The 16,907-nt window shown below is 42.4% G+C and overlaps 1 protein-coding gene across 2 annotated transcripts in view; it reads left to right on the plus strand.

Annotated features, from left to right (window-relative positions):
* The window catches only part of LOC120516453 (collagen alpha-1(XIX) chain), a 478,053-nt gene that overhangs the window by 431,189 nt on the left and 29,957 nt on the right, over positions 1-16,907 (plus strand). For both annotated transcript variants that reach the window (XM_039738131.1, XM_039738132.1), the window contains exons 46-50: positions 7,202-7,246; positions 8,759-8,803; positions 8,884-8,946; positions 12,196-12,231; positions 16,350-16,394. In XM_039738131.1, coding sequence (XP_039594065.1) covers positions 7,202-7,246; positions 8,759-8,803; positions 8,884-8,946; positions 12,196-12,231; positions 16,350-16,394 — 234 coding nt within the window. The remainder of the gene's footprint in view (positions 1-7,201; positions 7,247-8,758; positions 8,804-8,883; positions 8,947-12,195; positions 12,232-16,349; positions 16,395-16,907) is intronic.

Below are 16,907 nucleotides of genomic sequence, written 5' to 3' on the forward strand. Positions count from 1 at the left end.
AGGAGGCTACGCTGTTGAAAACAGTTTATATTTTTGTGTCGCCTCGCGCCACAGGCACATGGCTGAACGCTAGTTGGCACTGTTTGTAGGCCGCAAGAAAAGTGAAATATCCATTAAAATGCAGGCAGTTTATGCATTCTGGGATCAATGCTCCTCTTTTCTTCAGTAGGAAAAATGTATTTGCTCCTCATGTTTTTCCATTTTTTCTTTCATTCGTCGACTTCCAAACCGGAAGACGAGTAGAAACTGTGACTCAGGAAATACATAGTTACCAAAACTGCCCAATCAGAGTCATAGGGGGGACTATGTGGGGTTCACGTCAGCATGGCGCATAGCCACATTTTTAAGGAGTCTACACCAGAGGCGACACATACTACGGCATGCGCCTGACGCAGAAGTCTAAATCATTCTTAAGACCCCGATTTCTGCAAGTCTTAGTGACGCCACTGACATAGTATTTTAACAATGACACGTTTTTTGGTCAGTACTTCATGGTTAATATAATAACGAAAATATTTCATTGCAATATGGTGCAGAATTGATCTCCAATACTTTCTTATATTGCAAACTTCACCAAAAACAATTCACAATTTGCTTCAGCGCTTTCTCATAACCTTAACCCTAACCCTAACCGGTATCTGCTTTCCATTCGAGTCTCATTAGCTAACAGACTTTCCCCCTCCTCTGCGTTGTGCTCCTCTGCGTGTTACTCTAAAAACCATAATTACCATCAGAAGTGGATCTGAAGTTAAGCTGTAATTTCACCTCAGGGCCCTGATGTTAAAACCCCTCTTTTTTTCTAAATGTATACGCCCTGCCTTCACCCCTACCCCTAATTTTAATAATCGTTGAACTGGGCCCTAAAGTTAAGCTGTAATCTCACCTCAGGGCCCTGATGTTAAAGTAGGATTTGAACTCTTGTTTTTAGATATTATAGGTTTTCTCTTGCCCCCCCCAATCCTAATCTGATAAAAAGGCCCTTATCTTAAGAAATAGATACTGCCCTGATGTTAAAAAATTAGACTCAGGGCGCTTATTTTAAAACCATTACAATAAAAACTTTGGATTGTGAATAACAAGTGTTTTGCAAGACAAGCTAAAACTTTTAGTAAATTTTGACTTGATAAACAAGCGAGGTCTTGCAATACGAGTAGTCCGTGTATGCTTTGTCTACCAAGTGTCACGTGATTACAACTGAGTCAATGGTTCTTGTCTCTCTCGCTGCGGGATTGTGGGTAACCGTCTCCCATGCTCAGTTTCAGTTGGCGTGCCTCACTCGTATAGTCAACATCCATACGAGCATATACTGCTTACGATAGCATTGTGACCTCGTGTGTGTGTGCTGTGACGTGTGAGTCCCTGTCACGCACCCCAAAACACGAGGCTGAGTCTCAGTACTTTAGCGACACCAGCTTTATTCAGCGTGAAACAGGAACAGCACGGTTATTTATTGTAGTGAGATCTGCCGCTTTCCTATACACAGACACAGCAGTTAGGCAGGGTCATGGCCAGGTTGGCAGCCAAGTAATCGTGTGCCCTGCATTTATAAGGTTCCTTGTATCACCCATCAACGGCAGGCGCTTATAGCATGTCCGCAATCTTTTCAGATTTGCTTTTGTGGCGAACTGCTACAGCGCTGGGAGCCTGCGGTTGCTTCGGGATGCTCTTCCATGTGTCATCCCGTTGGGTGGAATCCCAAAAGACTTTAGAAACCTTGCAGTGAGTAAAGCATTTTATTTATTTTGTGTCGAAGTGTAGTGACTCTTCAGGCAAAAGCAACTTTCATTGGGTGGGTTTCCTTGTTAAAGTCGCAAAAAAAGAAAAAGATTTCAGTGAGCCAACAGATAGCAGGGATTCCATTAGTTAGAGTGAAAGTCGTCCTACACAATAACCTTCCTCCTCCTCCTCCTCCTCCCTCTCGTCTCCCTCATACCAGCCACGATTCTTTTCAAAGGTAAAGTGCAGGTTAATTTGTGTTACGTATTTTTACTTTATATTTTGTATTAATCATTTTTATATGAATATTTTTGGGTTGTAGAACAAATCATCTGAGTTTCCATTATTTCTTACGAGGAAATTCGCTTTGATATATGAGTGCTTTGGATCACAAGCATGTTTCCGGAACGAATTACACTCGCAAACTGAAGCACCACTGTATTTATTTATTTTTTTTATATTTTTTATATTGTCTGATTTAAATTATTTTTGAACACTTGATGACCCAAATTTGATCTATCCATCCGTCCATTATCCAACCCACTATATCCAAAATACAGGGTCACGGGGGTCTGCTGGAGCCAATCCCAGCCAACACAGGAAGCAAAGCAGGAAACAAGCCCCGGGCAGGGTGCCAGCCCACCACAGGGCACACACACACACACACACACACACACACACCAAGCACACACCGGGGACAATTTAGAATCGCCAATGCACCTAACCTGCATGTGTTTGGACTGTGGGAGGAAACCCACGCAGGGAGGACCCAGGAAGCAAACCCGGGTCTCCTAACTCTGAAGTAGCAGCGCTACCACTGCGCCACCGTGCCACCCCCCCAAATTTGATGTCCTTTTAAAGTTCACATTTAATAGTATTTTTATTCATTATTTATTCCAATTTTAAAGCAGTTTTAAATTTGACCAGTAGAGGGCATCTTACTTGAACCCTCTATTTTTGTCAGTATTCTTACTGCTTAAATGATGGGATTTTATAGGAATATTTCAAAATTGAGGAGTGAACCTGTTTAGATTTAATTTTAGTGGGTTTTTAAAGTGTTTTTATTCACTTGGGAGGAGAGGGTGTTTATCTCTTTAAATAAGATGTTATTTTTGGAATTAAGTGTGCCAGAGCTTGCCATTCATGGCCATATCCCCTACCCTAATCCTAACTGGTATCTGCTTTCCATTCGCGTCTCATTAGCTAACAGACTTTCCCCCTCCTCTGTGTTGTGCTCCGTGTTGCTCTAAAACCCCTAATTACCATCAGGAGTGGATCTGCTAGGAAACGAATCGAGCTTAAGCTTCAGGGACCCCTAATCCAGGAAGGATCACAGAAGTCATTTTGATTTTGAATCTCCCAAAACTTTAAAAACTATAAAGCACAGGAAATTGTTATTCACATGGGGTGACTTTGACATGTGAGATAATCCAGTGCAGCCATTTAAATCAAAATCTGGGATGTAGTGGCTCCATTTTTACAAATAATAACCATATTGAAGAAGATAACAGTGGTTTGGCCCCCCCCTAATGGACTCAGTGCCCCAAAAATACAGATAGGCAAAGACTTAAAGCAGGTACAATTTATGCAAGTGTAGAGCTGCACATATATCGTAAATGAAATGCAATCTGATTGGCTATGTAGGATTTTCTAATTCAGTGGGGTTATCGTACGTGTAAGCAGAGTCAAAGTAGTCATAGATGGCATAGTGACATAGCAACACTGCCACATAAATGGTATTTGACGTTGCTTTTGTCTCTTGGCCGTCCTCAATGTCAACCCTGTAGCTGCCTAAGCACCCTTAGTATGGTGGGGGTTGAGAATAATCGGGCACTTTGGGCAGATGGTGGATCTGTTGCTGTGGTTTCCAAAAATTGTCATGGAGAAAGGATGCCAGGATCCAGTTAAAAAAGACCGCGAAAGTCAAGAAGGGGAAAATAGAAAAAGAAAAGAAAAAACATTTTCAACGTTTTTCAACACCCATGCGAAAGAGAGCCACAACAACAGAGTAAAACTAACTAAGCCTGCGTTCCTGCTTGCAGGTTTTGTTCTATTTTACCACCAGGAGTTGAGAAAATGAGTCCTATTCTCAGCTTTGTAAATTAAGGGTGTAAGGAATAAGCTACAGTGACCATCAGGGGGTGATGTTAGTCCTGGGTGCAAGCACACTGCAGATCTGAACTGCCTTTCCCAAGATTTCTTTCATTTTTTTTTTCATGTTTTTTTTGGGAGTTGTTCCTTGTCTTATTAGAGAGTCAAGGTTGGGGGGCTGTCAAGAGGCAGGGCTTGTTTAAGCCCATTGTAGCACTTCTTGTGTGATTTTGGGCTATACAAAAAATAAATTGCATTGTATTGCATTGTAATTGTATGTCTTTAAAGGTTGGTAAGTGTACGAATAAAGAAATGGGAGTCGCAACAGTAATGTGACATGTAACTGTAGTTGAGAGGGAAAGAATCTGTGCTTTTGATTAAAAAGGATTTAATGTTTTAAGGATAGGCATCCCACAATAAGACTGGCTCTATAACCTTACAAATCTCTATATATAATCTTCATTTGGATCTTGATCTTTGTTTGTCCGCGAATGAATTAGAAGAAGCAGCACTAGATGGCAGTAGAGAGACAGCTAAAACATAGGCATTGCATTAAGAATCTCCTCCAGGCTTATACTACTGAAGACTGTAGTACTCCAGTCACACCTCAAAACACAGACATTCAAACTAAACAAATTGTTGTGCTTTAAATTAACTAAAGAGATCTTCATTTAGATCTTGATCTTTGTTTGTCTGCGAATTCAACACATTTGTAGACCACCTTCCAGTTTAGTGCGTTGATGTTACTCACGGATGTCAACAATGTGCTGGAATAACGAAAGGGGTGGTGGACAGCGTTACGCTGGTTAGCTCCTGAGGCCTGGTTAGAGAATGAGATTGCCGAAGATAAAAGGTACGTGACTACGTAACATATTAGTGAAATAAAGACAGTGGGTAAAATGAATGACAACGTAACAGCACGTTCCGGAAATTATTATTGTTACGTTGTAGCCGGCGAGTGCTGTGTCTCACAGTTTTACCGTGGCTTGCTCACATGTCAGTGAAGTGATCCCTGTTTATGCTTTAATGAGCCTGGATACCTATGTGTCCCCTCTTTTATAACCATTGCTCCGTGTATATTGCCTTACTCTTTGGATTGCCACAAAGCAACCTGCGAGATTGGAGAAAGGTTGAGAAGACATCGTGAGAGGAAACGATAGCGTCGTGAAAATGAGACGGACTGTGAACGGACAGAAGCAGAAATGCTCCTACACCACCACATAATTACTATTCGGACAGTGATTCCGAGTAGGCCGTTCCTATCAAATCAATATCCAAGGGTTTTCTTTTGTAATTTTGTTTCCCTTATAAAAAATCATAATGCTGTGCGACGAAGGGCCCAGTTCACGACTGGTAGCCGCGTTTAAACAGGGAGCCGTTCACAGACAACTTTAACACGCACAACGTAGTTGGGCGCACATGGCTATAATAATATAATATTGTAACCATATGCTGGTCTTGGGGAGGTTGATGTAGCTTATGGAATCAAACAACATATCAACACATGCAGAAAGATTAACAAAAACTCTAGTCCTAATTCTTACATATATTTAAATGTAAATACTGTATATACTCACGTTTAAGATCTCCCGCTGATAAGACTGTGCTTGACTTTACCGTATAATTTCTGGCATTTTATAATGATGGTCATATAAGTCGAATGTGGAAAACTCCCACTATTGGTCCAGGAGATTATGATATGCTAACGCCCACCTGAGAGCACACGGCCTTTTACTCCTATGTATTGTGCCTACGTGACCACACGGTGATGCCCAAACTTTTCTGAAGTGACGTTTGCACTGTTTTGTGTTTTTTGTATCTCACACCCTCATACATCTTTATCATAAGAGCATCTCTTATCAACGATGCAGCGTTCGATCAGAAGAAAATATAAAGCTGCTTTTAAATTAAGTCATTGAAGTGGCAAAAGAAATTGGTAACCGTGCTGCTGCAACAAAATTTGATGTGTGTGAGAAACTGGTGTGAGATTGGAGGAGGCAAGAAGATAATTATCATATTTTTGAACGGGTGTATAAGTCGGGGATCTGATTTTATGATCGATTTTTTGGGTTTCAAGACCTGACTTATACGTGAGTATATAAAGTAATTACATAATTATTAAATCTAAATAGGCAGCTGTTATTGATTGTTAGAAACTTCTTTCATTCTTTTTTTAAATTTCTTAACAGATCTTTTTTTTTTTCTTTTATACTAGGGTGTTTTACCCCCTGCTCGCTTTGCTCGCCAACCCCCGGCCAGCATGACGCACTAGCCTCTTTGGGGTTCTGCTGCTCACGTATGGGGATATAGATGTACTATTTAAACGGATTTTAATTTTCATGTGAAGTGTTATATTTGTATCTACGTGATGTATAACTGCCCGTGATTGCAGTTTGTTTCTTTCTCTCTATTAAATAGAACGGCTTTTTTGAATGTTTGGCTCTGTGATTTGTTAACTGTCTTTGCAAAAGCTATTCTAACAGGAAACTGTTAACGTTTTAATACGAATGGCATATCAAGATCTCCTTTGTTGTCTGATGTTATCCCCTGAAGATGTACTACATTGCCTTTCTTGGATTGATCCTTCTTTCTACAGTAATTTTTCATTGTGATATTGTAAGTTGATGTTCTCATCTTCCGCACGATCACCACCAACTGTTTCAGCAGAGTCTATTGATACGCATTTAACCAATTTGCCGTGTAACGGATCGATATTTTTGGCGTTAATTTGACTTCCTCGTTTCTTGGTGCTAGGACTACCCGTGTACTCATTTTTACTGTCGATAACCCTTCAAGATGAAATTCAATAAGATTTGGACATAATACGTCGTCATTAATTGGGGACTTAAAATGAAGAAAACGTAAAAATATATAAGAGTTGAGAGCACAGGAAGTGTGTCTGACAAAAGCATTCACACCAATGAGAGGTGTGATTACCGTGGGTGTGTTTGAAAATGGTTGCTAGGAGGGTGGGAATTTTTAAAGTATCATGGGAATATTCTCATCTTTTCCAAAAAGTTTCGTCTCATCTCCTAAAAAGTCTCATCGCTTCGAAAGATTTTTTTCTATAATAGAGAGATATCGGGAGTAACATATATGGCTAAGTTTTCCGAAAACACGTTTTCAATTTGTCTTTCTGGGTCATTGAGTGTAGACTGATGGGTGAAAATGACAAATGTATCCATTTAAAATGAAATCTACGACAGAATGAAGTGTGCAGACAGCAAAGGGGTCCGAATGCTTTCTGAATCCACCATATGTGTTTACTCCTCAGGTTTAAAACATAACACAGACAAACATTTATTATTTTAAACGAGTTATGCCGCTCTTCTGTAATTTTTCCTGTATTGTGATCCAGGAATAAAATATATTTGTGTGTTTTTTTTGTTTGTAGGGTGAACCAGGAATCGCAGGTGCAACCGGAGTACCAGGAATTCCAGTAAGTCCGTGTTATGCAGTAATCTGCTCAAACCCCCTGCAAGTGAAGGGGAAATTGCATAAGGGTGACATTTTTGAACTTTGGTGTGGTCTTCTCAAGTCCCCATGACTTCATTAATCTGTCATTGATATTGAAATGGGTGGCTGTAATGGTCTGGCTTGGCATACTTGTCACCACTTGAATCATCAATAACACGACCAGGCAAATGAGAGGACACACAGTCAAGAGTAAGGTGCTAGTGCTTTCATTACACAAAAGTGTTTAGAAAGTGCAGTGCAACAATCCCAATTAATGACTCCATCAAGACAGTCACTTCTGCGGAGGGTAAAATCCATCCTTAAATAGTCCTTAAAATGCAGGCAGAATCTGTCCTTTCAAAAATCATCATGAGCTGTGGTGCTTCCTTCTTAAAACTGATGTCTCCTCTGCTTACCCCAGGTGGGATCCTTGCCACAAGAGGAGAAGTCCATCAACAAGCACTTGTCAGTCATTAATCCTGTCTCGGCCCATCGCCACCAGTCCTTCAGTGTCTACGGGGCATGAAGTTTAACTTCATCTCCCACTCCCACTCTGAGCGGTAGGCCACTTCTGCTCCCCGGTCTCCTCAGCAGGAATGATCTGTCCCTTGTGTGCCAACCACACACTCCTTTCGGGGCCATCTCTGACCATTCCATGAAGTTCCTTCACAATTCTTTCCATGCTTTACTTTCAGATCCTTTCTCTTTCAACCTCGGCTCACCACTCCTTATTTTCCTTTTCATTTTTCTTTCTGTTTCACCCCCTTGCTTCCTGTTCAGGTCCCCCTTTCATCCTTCCTTGGGCGCAGCATCTTAATTACAACCTGTGGAGAATCAATAAGGTGACTGAAACTCAACACACACTCATGTGCTAGTATGGCCAGCCCCAGTCACCCCATTAACTATGTGGGGTCACACAGAGCCTGAGCCACACTGTTTGTATTTTAACACTCCTGCCGCCATGGACCCCTCTCATCACAGTGGCATGGTGATACGTTAACTCCAAGTTAGGCTGAATGTGGACTGGCGTAGCTCCTGGATCACCGTTATAAAGGTTGTCATCCCTACTTCCTCTTTTTCTGTGGTGACGATCTGCGTCACCGCCACCTGATCAAAGCACCGTGCTGTCCCTACATTGATGGACTGAAGGCCTGAGGTCTACATGACCATCATCGTCTAATTCTTCCAGATGAAGCCTGAAAACCATGAGGACTGATTGAGATCATTGAAGTTAGGGGGACTGGGTGGTCTCGTGGCCTTGGAACCCCTGCAGATTTTGTTTTTTCAGTCTGCTGGCCATCAGGCCTTCCGTTATTCTTTGTTAATTAGTATTGCCTAATTTTATTTTTATATTTTCCTTTTTTCTTTCTTCATCTTGTAAAGCATTTTGCACTCCATCATTTATATGAAAACGTGCTGTAGAAATAAATGTGGATGTCTTCTTACAGGGAATGTTACTCTTTTCTTATTTGGATATTTGTGTCCTTTTAAACAGGGCTTACCAGGACCACCAGGGCCACAAGGATTACCAGGGGAACCCGTAAGTTTAAGTTTCCAAATGACTTTTTATTATTTATTGCCTCACAAATGTGACTAAAGGTCCTGCTTATTATTCTGAAGGGTGACAGAGGACCGGTGGGTGAAACTGGATTCCCAGGACCAGAAGGACCTCCCGGCCCTACGGTAAGTTTCACATTTGACTAAAACTAAACCGACGTTCAGTGCTAAGTTGTCCACTCATCTCATCTAGATTCTTCTTAAAGGTGGTCGAGGCTTCTGTTTCAACTCCATATTGTCTCCAGCAGGGGGCGCGAACTCCCTGAGAGTGTCTTCTTCATAGAAATGTGAATTTTCTGGAGATTTGTATTAAATGCAGGACATTCCTGAGCCTGTGTGTATCTATACCCCTTTAGTAACCCATGGCGGAAATAATCAGATGAGAGAAATATGGTACAGAAAGAGGTTATATTTATTTAATGAGCTTTACTAGGGTCTTGTACGGTGTTAGCCATTATGGATGTAATGAGACATCAAGCAAAGTGACCCCTTTTATTGGCTAACTGAAAAGATTACAATATGCAGGCTTTCGAGGCAACTCAGGCCCCTTCTTGAAGCCAGACGTCATACAGAGACTGGAGTTCCCTGTATTTATAAAGACACCAGGACAGATACACCATTGGAAAACCTTTACGTGAGACATCTTAAACGTAAAAAATTAATGGAGCTCTCCAGGCTAAGAGAGGAGAACTATGGATGGTCACGATCTTTAGATAAGATAACTGTCCAACAAAGTCTTTTGGAGTTTCTGATGAGTTTTTCCATACAATGTGAGTCTGTGGTCAGGTTGTCCGTCTGAGAGATGCAAACAACCCTCCTATCTGGCCATAAAACTCTTGTCTCTATTTACACCTTGTTGTAAAGTTGTCTCCAACTCCGGTCCTGGAGGGCCGCAGTGGCTGCAGGTTTTCATTCTAACCCATTTCTTAATTAGTGACCTGTTTTTACTTCTAATTAACTTAATTTGAACTAAATTTAATCCACTTGCTCTTGAAGACTCAGATCCCTCAATTGTTTCTTTTTCCTTAATTAGCAGCCAACCAATAACGAGATACAAAATGAGCCAAAACAACTGGTGTCCATCAAACAATATCTGAAAATAAAGAAAGGTGATGGTCTCAGGAATGTCGATCTACTCTTAGAAAAGAGAAAATCCACAGTTTTGAAAATGTCTGCTATTGCACAATGAGAGCAGCAACAAGCCATGGAATTAAAGAACGGGGTTAATTAACAAGACTTAGCGCCTAATGAAGCAACTGGTTGGAGTCTGAGGCCCTGACTTAGTTGGTCTTCTGTTGGCTCCCTCACTTCACGTTTCACTTCTGTTTGGGTGCCATTTAGGGAAAGAAATTAAGCGATTCAGAGGAATGATGAAGAAATTCAGGGAAACATTTCTTAAAAACCAAGTCAATTAAAATGAATTCAAATGAAGTTAATTAGCAGGAAAAACAGATCACTAATTAAGAAAAGGGTGGGAATGAATACCAGCCACCACTGCGGCCCTCCAGGACTGGAGTTGGGCACCCCTGTTGTAAAGTGTTAAAGGTTAGCATGAATTTAACTTGCCATTCTTCTCTTTCTTGCTGTGTTCTGAAGTTGCCCATAAGCCCATAATTCTCGCAGTGTCCATGGCTGCTGAAGCGATCTCCTACAGGCCTGTGCGACCCGTGTAAATGAATTGTTTGGCGGAGTGTTTGTCCAGTTTCTCCCACATAGAGGGCAGTGCCGGGACATTTCATACAGAGAATAAGGTGGACCACATTAGATGATGTGCTGAAGAATGAGCCCTTGATGTGATGTTCTAGTCAGCAGTGTGGTATAACTCTGGTGACTCTTCCTATGAAGCCAGTAGGTGGATTGGGAGAGCATGGGGGAGTTCATGAGATCGCTGGAAAGGGGTGTGTGGCGCTCCCGATATCTCTGTAAAAGGACGAAGATCCAAGTCTTTAGAATCCTGATGCTCTGTGTTTGTGAGACAGGGACGCTATCCAGTGACCTGAGATGAAGACCGGACTCCTTTGTGTGTCTCTTCAGAGAATCCTTAGGTGCCGCTGGTTTGACTTTGTGTTGCTCATGGAGTCCCGAATGAGGCACATGACCTGCATTGCGAGGGGCCGTCAGTTATGGCACAACGGCCATGTGGCGTGTTTCCCCGAGGGTGATCCGGCTCATAAGATCCTCATTGTCGGGGACCCGAGTGGCTGGACCAGGCCAAGGGTTCATCCACGTAACACCTGGCTGCAGCAGAGAGAGGGTCTTGTCCAGAGGGTGGGACTGGGCTGCGTGTCTGCTTGGGGGGATTCCAACAAGGATCCCAAGCCTTTGCATTATGTGGTGGGTGCATCAACACGCTGTACCAGTGCCTGCTCCCCAACCTGACCTGACCTGGAGTCAGCAATGTCACTGCTGCCACCACTGACCACTACGTTATAATTTACAGAGGCAGACTTTGAAAAGTCCATTCTTAGATGAAGGTGCTGGGCTCCATCTTTTCTGTCCAAAGGTTGTCTTTTGCTTTGAAGTGATTTTTCCTGGAATGCATGCTTGGTAGTAACCTGATGACATAGGAGCAATCATGGGGCATCTGATGGGACAAATCCTGTCTGTTTTGAGAAGAATTGATATGACTACGGATTAAATGTAAAGTACCAGTGTATAACTCGAAAGACACCATATGCCAAAATGTGTGTGGTGCTGCAAAGGCCAAATAAAGTGAGCAACGACTGAAAAAGGGGACAGATGAACCTTCTAGAAGGATAAGTCGGAACACCTGAGTCTGTCCTGGGAAATACAAGCCACCTGGTTACTCTACGTGTAGACTTAACAAGACCATACCTGAGAAAAATGTGCCAGGACCACCCTTATCCTGCACTAATCTGCAAGGTGCACTCTAACAGGATATGGGAACTCAGGATCAAAGGTTTTATAGGAACCTGACCCAAGACATTAAACAAAGCCAATTCCTTTTAATGGAATGAGAAAATACACTGCTGTTCCCGGTGGGCACCAAAGAGATGTGTACTCGAAGGACCCCCTCTGTGCGCCAATCCACTCAACCGCTTCTCTTACTCCAGCATCCAAGGACAAGTTGGCTCTTAGGGCTTATGGGAGTCTAAATTGCCGTGGACTGCCACCTCGAGCCATCTCAGTTCACAGAAGTGCACCACGCCACACAGCCACATGCACTAAACGCCCCTTTTAAATGCCATTTGGTAATGTTAAATAGTTTTTTACTGCACAGTGGTGTTACTCGAATCATTTTTGCCTTTTTGGAACTGAATGAGCTTCTTCTTTCACAAACGTCCTTCTCTAAAAGTGAATCTTGTGTACTTTAACAAGTCCATTTCTCTAATGTCTGGGTTTTCTCTCTTTTAGGGAAGACCTGGAAAAGATGGGATCCCAGGATACGAGGTAAGATCAAAATAATGAAAAGCACCAAGAGCTTAGTGTGCATCTTTGAATGGAGTCGCACTTCTGCATGAGGGGTTTGGACTGACAAAAAACTTGTACCCTTGTCTGAAAAGGAGGAGAAAATGTAAGAACATAAGAAATACTCAGGAGCCAAATGGAATCCTCAATTAATAGCCAAGGACAACTAGAAAAGAAAAGAAAAGAAAAGAAAAGATAGATAGATAGATAGATAGATATGAAAGGCACTATGCAGGTAGATAGATTTGAAAGGCACTATATAATAGATAGATAGATAGATGGGAACTATTAGACAGATACAGTAGATTGATAGATAGATAGTAACTATTAGATAGATAGATGGACAGATAGATTGATTGACAGATATTTATAAAATGCACTATATATTAGATAGATAGATAGATATGAAAGGCACTATATATTAGATAGATAGATATGAAAGGCACTATATATTAGATAGATAGATAGATAGATATGAAAGCCACTATATATTAGATAGATAAATAGATAGATATGAAAGGCACTATATATTAGATAGATAGATAGATAGATAGATATGAAAGGCACTATATATTAGATAGATAGATAGATAGATATGAAAGGCACTATATATTAGATAGATAGATAGATAGATAGATAGTTCCTATCTATCTAATAGATAGATAGATGGATAGATAGATATTTTATATCCATCTATCAATTAATCTAATATATAGTGCCTTTTATATCTATCTGTCAATCTATCTATCTGTCTATCTATCTATCTATGTAATAGTTACTATCTATCTATCAATCTATCTATCTATCTATCTATCTATTGTGGAATGAGCCCCGGACACAGACAGACGGACAACAACCCTGGCGGGTTTTTTTTGGTCTCACACCCCTCTATCTATCTATCTATCTAGTATATAGTGCCTTTTATATCTGTCTATCAATCTATCTATCAAATAGATAGAAACTATTAGATAGATAGATATGAAAGGCACTATATAATAGATTGATTGATAGATATAAAAGGTACTATATACTAGATTAGAATAATAGATAGATAGTAACTATTAGATAGATAGATAGATAGATAGAAAAGGCACTATATAATAGATTGATAGATAGATACTTTATTTGCCCCAAAGGGAAATATTGCCTCTTAGATCACTGTCAGGGCAGCATGGTGGCACAGTAGTCAAGCTACTGCCTCGCAGTAAAGAGACCAGGGTTCATGTCCCGGCTGCTTCCTACATGTAGTTTGCATGCTCTCCTTGTGTCCGTGAGGGTTTCCTGCATTCTCCTCTCATAGTGCAAAGGTATGCAGGTTAAGTGGACTGCAGTAGGCCTATTGTCCCTGATATATAGGTTTGTTTGTGTGTGTGTTTGCCCTGTGATGGGTTGGCACAGCCCCCCAGGTGGTGATCCTGGCTTGCGCCCTATGATTGCTTTGACAGGCCCCAGCTACCTCAGAACTCTGCCCTGGATAAGTGGTTGGAAAGATGGAAGGATGCCACACTATCAGACGCCTCCAATTATTATTTAGTATATATGGTGGTCCCTAGCAGTGATGGAACAGAATGGTCCTGCATCTTGGGGTTCCACTCCCAAAACACAGGGAATATAGTGAACATTTTAAAAAAAGGTACATTCATATTCTTAAACAAAGCAAAAACAATATTGAAATAAATATAGCTTGTAAATAATACCTGGACATAACACTTTTAACAAAAACTAGCATAACACATGAATGACAAAGACAGAAAAAGAAGTTTAAATGTAAGCCCTTTGAGTGGGTCCTGGATAAAGCATAGCAGCTGGACTTTCATCCCCAGGACATGGCCGCTTTTCAGTAACCCTACGCATGTCATCTTAGCAGCCAGTGTGACAGGTACAAAACATACACTCACTGGACAAATTATTAAGACCACCTGCTTCTATCGATGCAATGATCTAATCAGCCAATCATGTGGCAGCAGCACAAAGCAGATACAGGTCAGGAGCTTCAGTTCACGATCGTATCAAACACCAGAATGGGGATAAAATGGGCCCTCAGAGATTTCGACTGGCTGCTCTGAGAACTGCCAATCTCCTGGGTTATTCACACACAACACAACAGTCTCTGGAGTTTACTGAGAATGGTGCAAAAAAAAACATCCAGTGAGAATCCGTTCTGCAGATGGAATCACCTTGTGGACGGGAGAGGTCAGAGGAGAATGGCCAGACTTGTTTGAGCTGACAGAAAGGCCGCAGTAACTCAGATAACCAGTCTTTATGTCTGCGGAGAGCAGAAAACATCTCGGGATGCACAACGCTTCAAACCTTTAAGCAGATGGGCAACAACAGAAAAAGACCACGTCAGTTTCTACTCCTGTCAGCCAAGAGCAGTGGGCACGGACCACAAAAACCAGACAGTTGAATTCTGGAAAAACGCAGTCTGGAGAGATGAATCTCAAGGCACACAGATAGTTGGATCAGAATTTGGTGCCAACATAATGAATCCATGCAACCAATCTGCCTTGTGTCAACAGTCCAGGCTACTATTGGTGGTGCAATGGCACGGGGAATGCCATCTTGGCACACATTTGCCCTGTTAATACCAATCACTCATTGCTTGAAAACCACAGCAAATTTAAATATTGTTGCTGACCATGTGCATCCCTTCATGGCCATAAGTGACCCATAATCTAACGGCTATTTCCAGCACGGTAATGCACCATGTCACAAAGGGCATGTCATCTCAAACTGGTTTCATGAACCCGACAATTAATTCAGTATTCCTCGTAGTCCTTCCCTGTCACCGGATCTCAATCCAGAAAAACTCCTTTGAGGTGTGGTAGAACGGCCCTTGACAAACCTGCAGACATTGCGTGATGTAATCAGGTCAACATGGACCAGGAGCTCAAAGGAATGTTTCCATGCCATGAAGAACTGATGTTGTTTTGAGAGTTAAAGGAGACCCCAGCCAGTATGAGTTTAGTGGTCCTGCTAATTTGCACATTGAATGTATGTAAGCCCTGCCTTGCACTATAGCCGCATACTGGTGAGGTGCTATAGGGCAGCGTCCACTATAATAAGATGCTTTGTAAAATAAAGGTGTCTGCTTGTTGAGTCTTTGAGAACAATAAATAAATGTAATAGCCTGTTCTGTCAGCTGCTGAGTTTTCCGGCGTGCTGCCGGCCATTTCTTCCGTGTGTCTGTGCTGATGCGAGTGAAGCCTTTGCCGTCATTGTCAGGGCGGCTCATCCAGCCGCAGTACCACAGCGCCATCTAGCAGGCCCAGCTTTGTAAATTGCTGCTGATGCGCGGAAAAGAAAAATAAAAAGAAATCCTGTCACAAGGAGTTTAAGTTAAAATAAATAAACGATGGCTACACGAGCAGCTGAACTACACAAAGACGTCAAAAAGGTAACAAAAGAAAAAAAAAAATAAAATCTGATGTGTGTTTTTTTTGCTGGCGGTGCGTGTGGAACCGGAATAAAGCAGTAGACCGCAATGCAAATGGGACTTTGAGACCTTAACATCTTTGGCTCTGTCTTCCTAGAACGTTTCACATACACCACCCACCTCTGTTGTCGGGGGGCGGCTATGAAGGAGTGGGCGATGGGCCGAAAACAAATCAGTTGAATATTAAAATGAAGTCGTGGAGGGAGATTTTTTTTTTTATCATTTTCCTCCCGTCAGGGACTCGCGTTGCGGGGGTGGCAGTATGTCTTCCCTGAAGGAGCAATGATGGACACGCTGCTCGGCTGATTGCATTAGCCTTTCGCGACCACATCATTTCAATGGCACAATTAAAATTACAAGCTTCTGGCGACGCGAGCCTGCCGATTTCATCCTTGTTCCTAAGAGGAGCGCTTGAAAGATTTGGGAAGAGTAAGGTGTCTGGCCACAGGGGGCAATTAACTGGTGGAGTGACGTTCTGCCCAAGTGACAGACCCTGCCGCGGGGCCTTTTTTTCCTGCTTGGCTGTCTACAGTCCACCCACATGGTGTTGATCTAAAGCTTTAGGGTGCCAGCCGGTACTGGCAAGGTGGACGCAAGTCGTATTAAGCAGTGCATTCAATTCTAACTTTCGACGTGTTCTTTACTTTCTTCTTTTCCCTTGCAGGGTGCTACAGGTAGACCGGGAGAGAGGGGCTCAAAAGGGGAACGTGTAAGTTATATTTACTTATTCTAAATTATAGTGTTTTTGGTAAGAGGGGTGGCTGTAGGACCTGGTAATGGATAAAGACAGACCAGCGTGGACTCCAGGTGAAGACACGCATAATGGCATCGGAAGGCTTACTTGTTTCACGCTTACATTTCCAAAGCCTCTGTGACCTTCATCGACTGTGGGACTCTTTTCAGAGGTGATTTCCTCACCTCACACGCATGCGCAAGTGCACACGGGGATCAGCGGATGTCCATGCGGGCGGCACGGTGGCGCAGTGGTTGCGCTGCTGCCTCGCAGTAAGAGGACCCTGGTCCTCCCTGCGTGGAGTTTCCATGTTCTCCCCGTGTCTGCGTGGGTTTCCTCCCACAGTCCAAAGACATGCAGGTTAGGTGTCCCTAGTGTGTGTCTGGTGTGTGCCCTGCGGTGGGCTGGCACCCTGCCCGGGGTTTGTTCCTGCCTTGCACCCTGTGCTGGCTGGGATTGACCCTGGCAGACCCCCGTGACCTTGTAGTT

This window comes from Polypterus senegalus, chromosome 16 (assembly GCF_016835505.1).
Source record: "Polypterus senegalus isolate Bchr_013 chromosome 16, ASM1683550v1, whole genome shotgun sequence".
Taxonomy (NCBI): domain Eukaryota; kingdom Metazoa; phylum Chordata; class Cladistia; order Polypteriformes; family Polypteridae; genus Polypterus; species Polypterus senegalus.